At 47.0% G+C, this 14,095-nt stretch overlaps 1 protein-coding gene across 1 annotated transcript; it reads right to left on the minus strand.

The window, feature by feature from the left end:
- Window positions 1-834: 834 nt before the first annotated feature.
- On the minus strand, window positions 835-9,727 carry LOC142586093 (neprilysin-2-like). Its single transcript, XM_075697352.1, has 4 exons — window positions 9,507-9,727; window positions 8,809-8,976; window positions 6,158-7,129; window positions 835-1,471 (listed from the first exon to the last, which is right to left on the minus strand). The coding sequence occupies exons 1-4, from the start codon at window positions 9,725-9,727 to the stop codon at window positions 835-837; spliced, it is 1,998 nt and encodes a 665-aa protein (XP_075553467.1).
- Between the last annotated feature and the right edge of the window lie 4,368 nt (window positions 9,728-14,095).

The raw sequence follows: 14,095 nt of genomic DNA on the forward strand, positions 1-14,095 counted from the left end.
GCGAGACAGCTGTTCAACCTCGACTGTTTATTTAGCAGGCCGCGCGATGAAGGCGATGACGCTGGAAATGATGTATATAGATGAAGAAGATGAACGAGTCATATAATGCTCAAAGCATATATAGCGTGTCCCACATAACTTGAGGGCAGAATTTAATAATGAAAGATGCGTTGGAAGCGAACTGAACCGAACGCATACCATTCGCAATAGCCTATATTAGCTCAATTTTTTGTTTTCCCCTTCCCTAATTATCTAGATTAATTATCCAGTGTTTTAATTTTTGGCTGAGGACCCCAAGTATGATAGGCAGATTTGTAGGGCACCTTCAGAAACCGCTCATAGAGTTGTTTCCTTTACGATACGTCTCACGTAGTACTTTTTTCAGGATTGTAAAGAAAGCCCGCGGAATAAGAAGAAAACTACGTGATGGAGCGCCTAAGCAGTGGTATTGTGCTGCTCTCAAGCATGCGATTTAAAGTACATTTAAAGTATATAAACATGTAGCAATATTGGTTGGAGAAAATATCAAGTCAATTGGTGAAGATGTGCTTGTCAATTTGGAGTTTCTGGAGTGAGACATAATAATTCCGTAGAAAACGTTTGCTAGTCCCACCTGTGCCCCCGCTACAACGGGTCAAAGACAAAGCGTCATGCATACAGACTTTATAATTTCAAAACATTCTAGCTCGCGTGTAATGGACAGCTTACACTTGCTTCCAGCATTTACTCGTGTAACAATAAACTAACTGCAAAAATGCTAAGAATGGACAGTGGCAGAACAAAAATATTCAGTGAACACAATAGAACGTATTGCCTATGCTGCACTACCGGTATTTAGAGAGTGCATTTGTCCGTAGGGTTCATGGCTGAATTTGGCGGGCACTGGAACGATTGCGCGAAATTGTGGCTGTTGCGCATCGCCTCATTGCAGAGGGCCTCCTTCCTGGCAGCTTCATCGCCATCGACGTGGCACAGCGTGAAGCAGCTGGCCAGGAACAGCAGCTGGGCTTGGCCAAAACGCTCGAGACCACGCAGTCGCTGCCTCTTTATGGCCGCGCCGCCATCGCGCACAGCCAGGCTGAGCGCGTTGTAAGCACCCTGCACGGCATGCGCAAACGCCAGGCTCGCATTGGTGAAGCAGTGTTCCTCGGGCTTCGCCAACTGGCGCCGAGATTCGGCGAGCCCGAATATTTTGTTGGAAATCTCCTGACCCAGTACTGTGCCCAGCGCTCCTAACTTCCACGTGGCCGGTGCGCCAGTTGCGTAAAGAGGGGACGCAGCGACGCCTACCGGCACGAACAGGGCGTCCGCTTCGAGCGAGTATAGGGCCCGGATTGCGGTCTGCGGCAGCTCCCAGCCTTCGCCGTAGAGTGCGGCCACCTTGCCCAGCTGCCGGAGTCGGTGTCGGGTGCTTTCTCGCAAAAGTGTCATTGTCATGTTGAGGCAGTCCCCCTCGAAGTCCGGCAGGTACCTGAGAAGTGTGAGCGGGAGTCGCACTTGACACCAATCAGTATCGGTCATGCAGCTGTTACTCTACACCGACGAGATTGAATGGCAAAAGCAATAACATCACTACCGTAATTGCACCATCAACATTTTACTGGCGCCCACAGGGTGCATAGAATCAGGCTAGACTTGATGCACTAAAAATATAAGATGTTGCACAAGACGTTGGCTTAGTTGCTTCATCAGCCGCCTTGTAAGAAAATAATTTCTAGGTCTTACCAAATACCTTTAATTCGGAATTTAAAAACTCAGAGCCCTTCCACTCTGTGAAGAGGGATTACCAGCGAAGTCGCGTATTGGGCCCCTTAATGGCGAACTGCCCCTCCCCCGCTGGTCGCACCGCCATTGCACTGTCTTCCAAATAGGCCACCGTATAAAGAGAGAGCTTAGCGCCTACTTCACGTCCGCCGCGGATCGGCTCGGTATTCCAGTATCTTCCGAATCGGCCCACGTATGTAGAGGGCTTAACGCCTGCTTCACCTCCGCCGCGGGTCGGCCCGGCATTGCACTATCTTCGGAATTAGCACATGTATGGGCAGTGCTTAACGCCAGCTTCACCACAGCCGGGGGACGGCCCAGCATTGCACTATCTTCGGGATCCGCCCACGTATGGGGGGGTGCCTAACGCCTGGTTCACGTCCACCGCGGGTGGGCCCTGAATTGCACTGTCTTCACGATCAGCCCACCTATCAGGACTTGTGCACACACTGGCACGATCCTGGAGGAATCAGCTTTAACAGCTTCGCTGTAAAATTGGTTACGTCCATCTGTTTCTTAAATGAATAATTAATGAGGACAAAGAACGCGGGAACACTCGCATGAGCGCGTTCGCGTGGTAGCGCCGAGGGGCGCCAACGAGCCATCCGTGGAAAAAGAAGACGCTAGACCCAATCGTGATGATGATAGTTTTGCGTTAACACATTTACACGATCCTGGGGAAAGCAGCCTTTAACAGCTTTGCTGTATAAGAAAGCGTCCAGTGCACTGTGTGCTAGGGTACCTACCGGCAGAGCAGAACCATACCTATTGTTCTCCACTAATTACTTCCTATTTTTACGTGTCTCTGGGATTATTGCGCCAGTGAGTTCGAAAGAGAGCGTCACTAGCTGGGTGTCCAGGAAGAGAGGTATGCCTGAAGGTGGGCACATTTTCTCGGCGAGAGCGCATTCGAGAGAATTGTACCACTTGCGTCAAGGCGAATTCAGTCATAGGCGATACCTATCTAACATCGGAATCAAGCATGGTCAAGAAAGAATGGCCTGGCACGTGGGAGCTGCTGTCTGAGCGCCCATGTACTGTGTGCGCTTTGTCTCCCGTGAACACTATAAGAACGAAGAGTGAAGAGCAGACCCTATGTCACTGGTAATAATGGCAGTATTGCATCAGCGCCAAATCTTCTGACATAGCATGTGTACGTTATCTTGTTACAGTAATATTCTGATAAGAAAGCTGTTTCATACATTGTTTGTTTCCTAACTACTGGCACGTGGTTTGTTTTTGCCGACTCCTACACAATAGAATCGCCTACTGAACTGGTTATTTCCCTTTTAGCTCAACTAAGAAAAGAGAAAAATTATTTCAGCCTTCACGAGAAGCCAACTTTAGAAGCACGGTAAGAAACAGCATTATCGAGTGGTTTTTGGTAATATAGGCACCTCTATCAACGTCTTGTAACCAGAAATTATCCTCAGCTTCATCATCAGCCTAATTTATGCCCACTGCAGGACGAAGGCCTCTCCCTGCTATCTCCAATCACCCCTTTCCTGCGTCAACTGATTCCAGCAAGCGTCTGCGAATTTCTAAATGTCATCAGACCACGTAGCCGTCCCCGACGGCGCTTTCCTCGTTGTGGCACCCATTCTGTAAGCCTAATGGTCCACCGGTTATCTAACCTACGCATTACATGACCTGCCGCGCTCGATTTCTTTCTCTTAATGTCAATTAGAATGTCGGCTATTAGCGGCGAGAATTTGGATTGGCGCCCTCTCGCGAGTGACGTCACGGCCAGGACGCCGCTCGCTCCGGCTCGCTCGGCTGCCGCGCGCGCTCGTTTTCTGGGTCCGTGCTTGGGGTATTGGCGGCTTGAACCGTACTTACAGGAGGTTATTTCGGATTATTTTTGTTGCCATGTGTGGACCGCAGTTTCTTCTTTGAAACCACGTGAGTCATGAAAATTTGCGACTTGCATATCGCAGGCTATGTAGCGCGGAAGAGGTCTACTGGTCTTGCAATGCATATATGCACCCTGTCCACAAATTTTGCCTAAAAATAACGTCTGCAAGTTCAACGCGCAAAGTTATTTATGATGCTCCTCTAAACACTTACCATTCCCTTATTAGTTAAGTATGAGAGACTGAACATTTTACATGAAAGAAATACCTTGATATTTGGTGTCAACATTATAAATCCGGGTTAGAATGACACTGCCCAGCGAAGTTTTCATCATAATTCTTATCACTCTGGTGAGTTGTTTTAATCAAATGTGGCAACTGTATTAAGGCCTAAATGGAAAAGATAGGCGCGCATTTTGTGTGAAAAGGTTTGGTACTACTTTCACCGTTCTCTGAAATAGGCACACAGAAACGCATTGGCTGTTAACACGACGGTGCATCGGGTATAGTATATATATACTGCACGAATACCACAACAACAATCACATGAAAGAAAATTTCGTGTTTAAGATCGAGAAGCAATCAAATGCAAGCGATGAAATCTGTCATAGTGAGCCTCAGTAGCTTCAGTGAGCCTCACACCCCTCCCGCAACGGAAGCAACCGACTGTCGTTATGGCGAGGCGCGCATTGTTCGCGAAACCCAGCATTTCACTACAACGTCGAATTGAAACCGTGAAGTAGCTCTTTACAGCTCCAATTGCAATGCCTATAGCATACTCGAGGCACTACAGCGTAACTTAGGCTGAGTTGAAATGGAAAATGCAAACACATTCTGCCTCAACATGTCTCGTTGTTTCGTTGTTTAATTACACAGACTGAAAACTATTTGCTTCGTCAGTGCATAGAAGAAAACCTCGCGTACTCACCTCTTAAAGAAGACACCACAAGTCTCACATGAACACTTGACCTCCACTGGGGAACAATGTTATCTTCAATATGTGCAACACTACTAATGAATGGGCATTCGTCTTCTTCTTGGCTGCAGCGAACCGGCCCAAAACGCATATTTCATTCAAATATTTGACAGGAGCAGCCTGCGTCAGTTCTCCAAACAGATTCATCATGTCTGTTTCTCAAGCAAGAAGCACCAGTAAATTGCTCAAGTGAGTTGAACGTGTAGCACGGAAAGGGAAAAAATATTGGTACATTCCTTTCTGTATGCTGCAAACAGCTGTAAACCTCAAGCAGTTTTGCTTCAAGTTACCTCCACTTAAATTTAACGGCTGAAGAGCGGCCTAATTTTGAAAACCAGTTAAAACCGCAAGTGGTGCTGGCCGAATCTAAACTGTAGTGGTAGTTAAGTCCTCGTGTTACTGTCGAGGGTTTCTGTGAAGAAATATAAAAATTCGACATTATGCCGTGAACTATTCGTCGTGAGCAAACACGTTTTAGCGGGTCAAAATCAAGATAAATGTTGTAGAAGTCATACATAGTCAGCGTTTAATTGTGACACGCATAGTGCATCATGGTGGGTATGGAATCTTAACTAGTTTCTTAGGTGGTGTGCTTTCGCGTCTATGCTTTTATTATTCACGTGAGCTACGACTGTAGTGCATATCCGCGCATGAAAAGCCCGTAATGGGCGGGTCTGAGCTCCCTCGGGTGGCACTATAGCTTTGCCTACGAGAAATGCATTGTCGTCTAGGAAATGAGCTCCTTGATTACATTTTCGCGAACGAAGACATCGTAATATATATATTTGAGAGGCCCGTCATAAGTATACAAGCATTGGGAACGAGGGCGAACAAACGGAAACACTGCAGAAGGCGCCTGGACACCGCCCGAACTGCAGCAGACGACAGGCGCGAGTCCGTGCCCTGACGTCACGCGAGCGGCGCTCGCAGCGCCCCTCTACGTCGTTCTCGGGGCTAACCGCTGTTTACTCTCTGATCCATGCGGGTTTCTTCCTGTATCTTAACATTACACCTAACATTCCTCGTTCCATCGCTCTTTGCGCGTTCCATGTTTTTGAAGTTCTTTGTCAGTCTCCAAGTTTCTGCCCCATATTCTATGCGTATATGAACACACATTTCTTCATGTCTCTGGAAATTACAAATTACTAATTACAAATTCTAAAATAATATCGGTTCAGAATTCGCAATTCTCTCTTCTAAAACCACATGCGGTGCGAGAAACAATACTGCGATCGCCGAAAAAAAAGCCACTTTTTTCACAGGTCCATGCGTACGCTGAAGTAAGTTGGCTTTGGTAATTTCGTGAGCCAAGAATGCAACAGAACTTTCTTTCACAGGCTGTACATCTTGCATTTTTGCCGCTCCATAAACAATTTCCTTCTTACAGCAAATACCAATTCCGAAACATATTTACAAATGCATGTATTATTCTTCGACTGAATGAATGAAATTGTTTTAAGCGCACTAGGTGAAGCTTTTGTTACGAAACAATTTAGGAACCGAAATATATATAAAATAAAGCTTGTAAATAAGGTAGAAAAGAAGAAATAGTGGAACCACATACCTGTATGCACGGTCTACCTGAACTTCTAGGTGCGTGTAGTCGGGGTAGAGCAGGTGTGGTTTGAAGCGTCTAATCAACCTGGCGGCCGTCCTCTGGAAGTTCTTGCTGAGGTAAGTGCTGTGGTGGAAACTTGTTTCGAAGCTCTGCATAAGGCTTGCGATGTACCGCTGGAGGTCCTCCCTGGCTTCTCCGGGTCGCTTTTGTTCAATATAAGGAGCCGCGATTGCCATGGGCATGTGCTCTTGCAACCTGTCCAACGTGCCCTTGGCCAGTAAATCAGACACTATGTCCACATCACCGCCCGCGGCTTGCGCCATCTTGATCCCTGCAAGTCCGCAGCCCATTGGCGCGAGCATGCGCACTATCCGCCAACCAAGAAATGCGTGCATGGCGGCGCCTTCCTTCAAAACGGTCCTCGCCACCTCCAAGGTGCGGCTGTTTATGGACAGGTGGTCCTGAGCAGTTAGCGCGTAGCCCACTTCGTCGTTAATAAGCGCCATGATTAGTGTCCAGTTGTGCTCGGGAAATCGGATTTGTGCCTCTTCAAATGTCACCATATCGTTTTCATCGCCTTCTGCCTGTTCCTCCTGCAAAAAAGCAGCCAGGTTGTGCTCCTGCGCCTGCACAAGCTTTGCTAGATGTTTGTAGTCAGCGCCTATTGAGCCCATCATTGCAGCCACATTGACGACAGCACGATTCAGCTGCTCGGCACTGAGTAAGGGCTCAGGCAGTGGCAGCAGATGGCCGATGTGCAGTATGATCCTGCGTCTGTGGTTGACTCCCCGAAATACCACGCCCATGGTATAAAGAATGTCCAGGCCATGGCGAAGGTGCGCATTTGTGAGCGCAGTGGCTAGAGGCAGATTCCAAATAGAATCGGAATGTTCTTTTGTGAAAGGCCACGTGATATTCAAATCGGTCAGCACTGAAGCCACTGCATTTAGCTGGCAGCTGTCATCGAACGCTTGGTACCTGCAAATGCATTGCGAATGGCTGGTGTTTGTAAATAGGTAAAGCTTTGGAAGGGCAAAACTTCCACTAGGACAAATACTATTGTAACACTCGCACAAGAAGTTTCCGTAGATAATGCAACACAAAAATCGCGGTTTGCCAACAAGAACGGTTGGAAAGGCCTAATACATGACAATCAGAGAAACATATAATAATAGAAGCACGCAGAACTTCATGGAGATGTTCGCGTGAATCTATGCTTTCTAGCGTCCGCCTCAGCTCAGATGTTAATTGGTACTCGCATCTGCAAATTGGGATAGAACAAGAACAAAGATAGGCAAAGGGCCCGTGCTCAGTGATTAGTCATCCAGTCTACGTGTCGGTTGCTTTTGCGCTGAGACTCCTTTTGACTAAGGATTAGAACATGGCCTACATTAGCGAAAATTCTCGTGCCCCATGTGCTAAATATGTGAGCAGGGTTGCACCCTTGATTCCTCAGCTAGTGTGGTCCACTGCGTCAAATGTGCTTCACGTGCTTTGATGCGAAACAAAGGCTGTTGCGGCTATACATTTAGTCAAGCAGAGAGGTTCTGGCTGCATAACTGAAGGCGTTGCGAGAAGCTGCCGCAGTTCCTTTCAAGAAACCAAACAACCATGTAGCTGCTGGTCGTGTTGATTCACGAGGATGGTCCTATATCATTTTATATCTGGTATACGGCGCGCAATGCCACGACTGACAGAAAGCATGGACCTGGATGAAAATACTGCAACAGTGGCTTCGATTGTAGGAAGTGCATTTAGTGTGAGGCACTATTACAGTCACTCTTGAGTGGTTCCCCAAATGTGACAGCTTCACGAAAGTCTGAAAGTTCGTAAGATTCGAGTGGTAAGGTCTATCTTCTGCAGAAACTCATTGATTCCAGTTCTGAAGTACTGCCCCATTAGAGCGTGTCGAAGTCTTTCTAGAGGCACAAGGGAGCATGGCCGAATCCCAGTATGACCATCTGATTCTAACAAGAGCGAATTACAATGCCTAAATGCTGCACTTTCTTTCTGAGCCTCAAGAGACATCACACTTCCCGTCTCCACTCATTAAGCAGGGCTAGAAAATAAGTGCACATGTTATATCTAAGTGCACATGGCCTGTCAGCCTTCCTATGCAAAGAACCTGTATCTTCCACTTATGCATGCACAAAGAGTACTTTTGTTTTTTTACTAACGGGGCGGCATTTCTAGTGGCGTTCCTATCGGCCAAAGCCTGCTGTGTTCCAAGGCGACGAGAACCACCAAGGAGAGGATGTTAATTTCGGACGTTAAAAAACGAGACAGCAAAGCTACTACCAAAGAATTGTTCCAAGCTACAGCGACTTTGTCGCCACAGTTTCGCGCTGAATAAACGTGGGCGCTGTAACTGCTGCAATCTTCGCATATCATAACTCATGGCGCCCGTAGTGATGTCGTGATATGACTGTAGGTCGACTGAAAAGCGCTGATGGTTGAGTTCTGTGTCAGAATGTGATATAAGTCGACTTGAGCTAATCCTAGCTGTGAAAACAGCTGATTCCGTGTACCCGGGAGGAACACGAAGCTGGCGGCGACTCTCCTTTTGGAAAAGCACACACCTCCAACAAGTCTTCAAACAAATTCACTCATCCGCTATAAGAACACAATGCAGTTGTGTCAGTGTTGTTTGGAACCACCTGCAGTCCTTGTACAGCCTTGCCGCCTTGTCTACACCACTCTGGTCTTGTCTCCGCGGCCCACGGCGAAGCATGGCTACGGCGATCTCTTGCCTGAAGCGATGCCGTTGCTGCGATGTCTGGTCGGCGAACGGGCGGTTGTTCAGTTCCCAGTGGCCACACACAAACCTGTGATTGCAGCACAGTTATGCGACGAGCTTAGAAAAGTGTAGCAGCTGTCAGGTTATCTGAGAGTGAACAGAGCACAGTTATAATGCGCAAACAAATCATTCTATTCACGCAGGCAGAAGACGTAGGTATGCATCATGTAACCTTCTGCAGGCACAAAGAAAAAACAAGAAAAAAAAAGGAAGTCTGAGAGAGGGAATGGTCTCCGCTCCGCGCTTACAGGCATGCCGATATGAGCACGTGGCTTTATTATGCCTGTCAATAGAATTTTCATGAACTAGTTGGTAGTAGTAACAAATAAGTACATTTTTGGTAATTAGTTCATTATGCATTTTGATGTATCCTGGTAATAATGCCGGTTAAACAACGAATACGTAAAAGTTACGTGATCTGACCATTTCACAAATAATAAACCATGTTGGGCTCATCTAGGAAGATGCTTGATGAAAAGGCAGGCGCGCAATACTACAAATAATAAATTTAGTATAAAAGTCACAGTGTGTTGTGGTCTCGTCTGTCTCTGTGCTCACCTGTAGAAGTTGTTGCACGGATCCGCTTGCAGATCCAGCGAGCGGCGCAGTTCCTCGACTATATCTGAGCAATCGGGGTCGTCGCAATAAGTATAATAGTTCAACTGCAACCAGAGGGCAAGTGGGGGCGCCAGTCCCGCGCCGAAGACCACAAACAACGCCAACAGCCAGTGGTAGGCCAGGTCACGGGCCCACGTGGCGTCGAAGTCGAACTTCAACATTCGGCTTTAACTCACGTCTTCACTTGACGCTGCGCCAGGAGATTATGGTAGCAGGAAAGGAAAAAGGGAGGTCCCCCTCAGGGCTTCTACTTATTTTTGTAGCGAGTGTTTCGTTATCAGCGTAATGAACGAGAAATGTGCAATATATTGAGGACGTCCGTCAGAATTTGGATACAAATATCTGGTAACTCGCCCGAAATAAATTACCGAAGAAAGCATGCACATGCGAGCTATTTAGCAACATATTATGAAGAGCCCTTATTAAGCACCGGAACCTTCCACAAAGCAGGTCAATGCGATAAGTAAGGAAACTAGGACGCGATGGATGCGGTTTCCGTTCAACTAAGGTGCCTTACAAAAAATGCTGACAAAAAAGTCCCGCTTAAGAATACCAGCAGGTAAACAGAGCATTCACCATCACAAATAGCAGAGAATTGTCACGTGCGCTCTTCTGCTCACAGGTAACTATACTCCATTCCATACGCAGAAGTCAACACTGTGGAAGCTGCGCGAGAAGTTTGGCCATGACGCGTTATCACTCCGCCACTCCGTCGATGCTTCGCTGCCCGCCAACAGCATTCGCTAGAACGAGCATGCACATGAAGCTCCTCGCCACGGTATGCCAATAAAAAACTCGAAAAGAACAAAAATAACAATGATCTAAAAGAACCTATTAGCAGCCGTATACCACAGTGTGCTTGTTTCCTAAGGGTTAAAACTTGTATACATTAACACTGAGCATATATAAAAAAAGTTGCGCACAACAGCGGTAAAAAGAACGTCGAACTGGCTGTGTGGGCAGCGGCAGGCGGCGGGAGGCCTGGCGTTCGGACAGCGTGCGACCAGCGCCGGCGACGCCAACACGAGAGAGGGAGGCGGAGAGACGACCACTCTCGAGCAAACCACGCAAAGGACTGGGATGATGATAGGTATCTAAAAAAATACGCTTGATTCAAGAACTGGGCCAAGCAGCGGCCGTGTAGTGCACGAAGGCTTCCCTGCCAGATGTTTCTACGTCATTGGTCGAAGCCAAACACGTGACCGAAAGGGGTGCGCCATCTAGCCAAACTAGGCCACAACATGATTAAGGAGTTAACATGAGATCTCTCCGAGGGAAAGACTATACCACACGAACTATATCCAAGTGTGAACGAAGCCACTGCAAGAAGTCTCTCTAGCCTCCATAGTGCTCCTTTTGACTGCTGTGTATAGAACGGAATATAGTTTCTACTTGAGGCCCACAAGGCAGCTTGTTGTGATTTCTAATATTACTGACGCGTTACCGTTACACTCAGGAACAGTGGCAAAACTGATTTCTTTATTGGGCGAACTCGTGCCCAGCAAAACAAGTAACACGCGGGAAGAACGATAGCGGCGAGCCAAGTTCGCAATCGTCGAAAACCTGATAAGCGGTTGACGCGCGTCCGCTTTTATAGATGACTCGTCGACGGTCCTAGCCCAATCGGTGGTACCCGCGTGACTTCCCGAAAGTACCACACAATTCGTGTCGCGCATACAATCCTATTACAAGGACTTTGCTGACAACAGCCAACTTATAGAACTATCTATAACATTCGAGAAACTTGTGGTCCATGCAGGCGCTTTCTGCGCCTAATAATCGACAGACAGGCAAGCCGTGGACGCTTGAGTAATCGGGACAGGAGCGCGCTGCTGTGCCATATATTCGAGGTGTGAGCGAAGGCCTAGCACGTGTTTACGGGAAACGGGGTGTGCAGATCTCGCAGCAAGCAAGCTTGGAGGGAGACTTGATGCACGGGAAGGATCTTTTCCCTCCGACATATTTTCCTGGCGTGGTATACAAGATTCTGTGCGCCAATTGGGCAAGGCGGAAATTTCTGCAAGCGTCTCTAGCAGCTCAACAATGGTGCTGCCAAAGGCCACACAGTTACAAATGCCCTCACAGAGCACGCCGACAAGATGGGTCACGAGCTGAGCTAGGACAAGGCGCCTATCGCGCACACAGTTTGACAAAGAGGCTCAATTTAGAGTCAATAATTCAAACGGCAAATCACAAAATGACTAGATCGTCTGGCACTTTAAACCACGTGTACTCTCGAAGTAGGCGCCATGCGCTCAATGCCACTGAAGAACTTTCTGCTTAGTCGACATTTCATTGGGAGCAAGGAATCCGTGCAGATTCCGAAAGGTATTTTTTATTTTTACCATGATCAGGGACCTGTTTCATTTTTAACAAGGTTTTTACCTGAAGAGCTGGTTTGCCGTCAAACTCTTGACTACGCAATATGTGTTCGACAACGCACATTGAATTTACACACAAGTAGTAGAACAATACCGCTGGTGAGCATTCTCAATCGAAATGTAATTGACAACATTGCATTGAAATATTGTTGACAAGTTATTGAGTGTAAATGAGCACACACAATCAATCACACAATCAATTTATTAATTGTTTAGGAAGAGGTTTCTGAAAGCATTTAAACGGATGTGTATGCTATTACTTAATTTTCCTCCCTTCAATTCGCGGTCAAGTAGCTATCACATGCCTATCAATCATTACCTGAAATTAGTTGCTTAATATAATTAGTATATCCAGCGCCCCGGTTACAAGCAGTATGCTGCGTCATGTCGAAACTGGGAGCCCTGAGAACGTGTTAAGGCGAATCCAGTGCTTCCTTCCCTGAATATGGGACTGTAACAATTGTTCTTTTTATCGATGTGTGTGAAATCTACGGTTCTTTATTGCTCTATCGCAGAAGCTTGGTTGCTTCTCCTTTATATTAACACATTTCCAAACAGCCTAAACTCCTTTATGGCGTTGTCGACTTATGTCTCCGCAACTGTTAGCGAAATAATCACTATGTATTTCGGTTGTTGAATCTAATCTGAATAGTATATTGTTGCGGAGCGCATCCATAAAAGGGGACACATGAATAGCAGTTGCCACAGAATATGCGACACGCTATGTCATTCCACGTGCCCTGCCCACCAGCTGTACTACATATGTAGTGGACTCTTTACTTCAAAACGTGAGTCTTCACCATGGCGCGCCAAGATAGCTGCTGACAGATTGTGGCCACTATTTCCGGTCCCAAGATGTCGAAGACATGCTTCGTTGCTGCTCCACCGAACACCAACTCGCAACCGCATATCTCCCGCCAATGAGCGTACTGACTGAATTAACAAATCAAACCCTCACACAGATGTCTATGTACGTTTCAGCAGACTATCGCAATTGGGACAGCACTTCGCCCCCTACGTGCCATTTGCGTACATTTCATCACATCATGATTCCACAAGTTTCTCGCCTATCTACCTCTTGTTCGGTGTCATGACATACCACAGAACACCCCCTTGACGTCGTTGGTCGGACTCGTACGGCTCGCCAGGTTGTCTGTGATTGGCCTACAGCGTCTTAGGCGTCGCAAAGGACTCGCTACGACAGTCACTACCGGAACCTTCAGTTATCCCCCGGCAGTCTCGTTCTCATGTGCACTCCATGTCGCCCCGTCTGCCTTTCCTAAAAACTGCTGTCAATGCCGGGCCCTACCGCGCATTGTGACGCTTATGTGACTTAAACTACGAAATCGCCTATGTTGAAGACACGACGTCGTCGTCCCAGCTGCTAACTGACGTCGTCCACGTGTCCCGTTTAAAAGCGCACTATTCATCTAGTTTGCCATCATTCGAACTAGCGCCGGGACGGCGCTCCAATCCCAGGCGTTTGTGTTATGGTGCATTTTTACAGGATCTTGTGCGCAAGAGGGAGACAAAGAGGAAGTGGTAGAATGTCTCCTGGAGGTCTGACCTTTGTACCAGCCTATGCGATCAAGACTAACTTTTCCCCATGTAAATAGCTGTACACACATTTGCGCATCGGGCTTCCTCTTCGTAAGAATACCTCGCTGGTATAACTAATGACTAATGAGACTTAAGGCAAACAAGTGTAAACACATGACTATTTACCGCAGCTTCAACCCTTCTAGTTCTTTCGACAGCTTTGTAAACGGAGGTAGAGTATTTGTCTTCTTATAACTAATTCGGAGTTCCAGTAAGTTATCGTGGTATATACAGTACCCTACATTACCAACTATGCTAATCGCGCCATTGGGCTGCCTTCGTCGAAGCATTCACCATGGCCCTGTGGCTCTTAAACTGCGGTTATACCAAAAACTACTTCACACGGATCTATAATGCGCTGCTGCGCTATGGGACCTTGCCCAAAGCTCATTATCGTTTTAGAATCTGTCAAAAACCTATCGACTGAATGTATTTTTGTGGATAACACTCATTCTTCAAGTGTTAATTTAATGAAATCCTCCTTTGACCTTCCAAATCGGTCAATGCGAAGAAAAATTTCTCACTTTGTTTTTCGTAAAGAATTTTATT

Source organism: Dermacentor variabilis, chromosome 6, assembly GCF_050947875.1.
Source record: "Dermacentor variabilis isolate Ectoservices chromosome 6, ASM5094787v1, whole genome shotgun sequence".
Classification (NCBI taxonomy): domain Eukaryota; kingdom Metazoa; phylum Arthropoda; class Arachnida; order Ixodida; family Ixodidae; genus Dermacentor; species Dermacentor variabilis.

What these genes read in the sequence shown, in the direction of transcription:
- LOC142586093 (XM_075697352.1), bottom strand. Translation starts at nt 9,727, where the DNA reads ATGTTGAAGTTCGACTTCGACGCCACGTGGGCCCGTGACCTGGCCTAC. An exon ending in CCGTGCAACAACTTCTACAG is followed by an intron (nt 8,977 to 9,506) that starts GTGAGCACAGAG and finishes CTGCAATCACAG; the next exon opens with GTTTGTGTGTGGCCACTGGG. An exon ending in CAGGTAGACCGTGCATACAG is followed by an intron (nt 1,472 to 6,157) that starts GTATGTGGTTCC and finishes CACACTTCTCAG; the next exon opens with GTACCTGCCGGACTTCGAGG.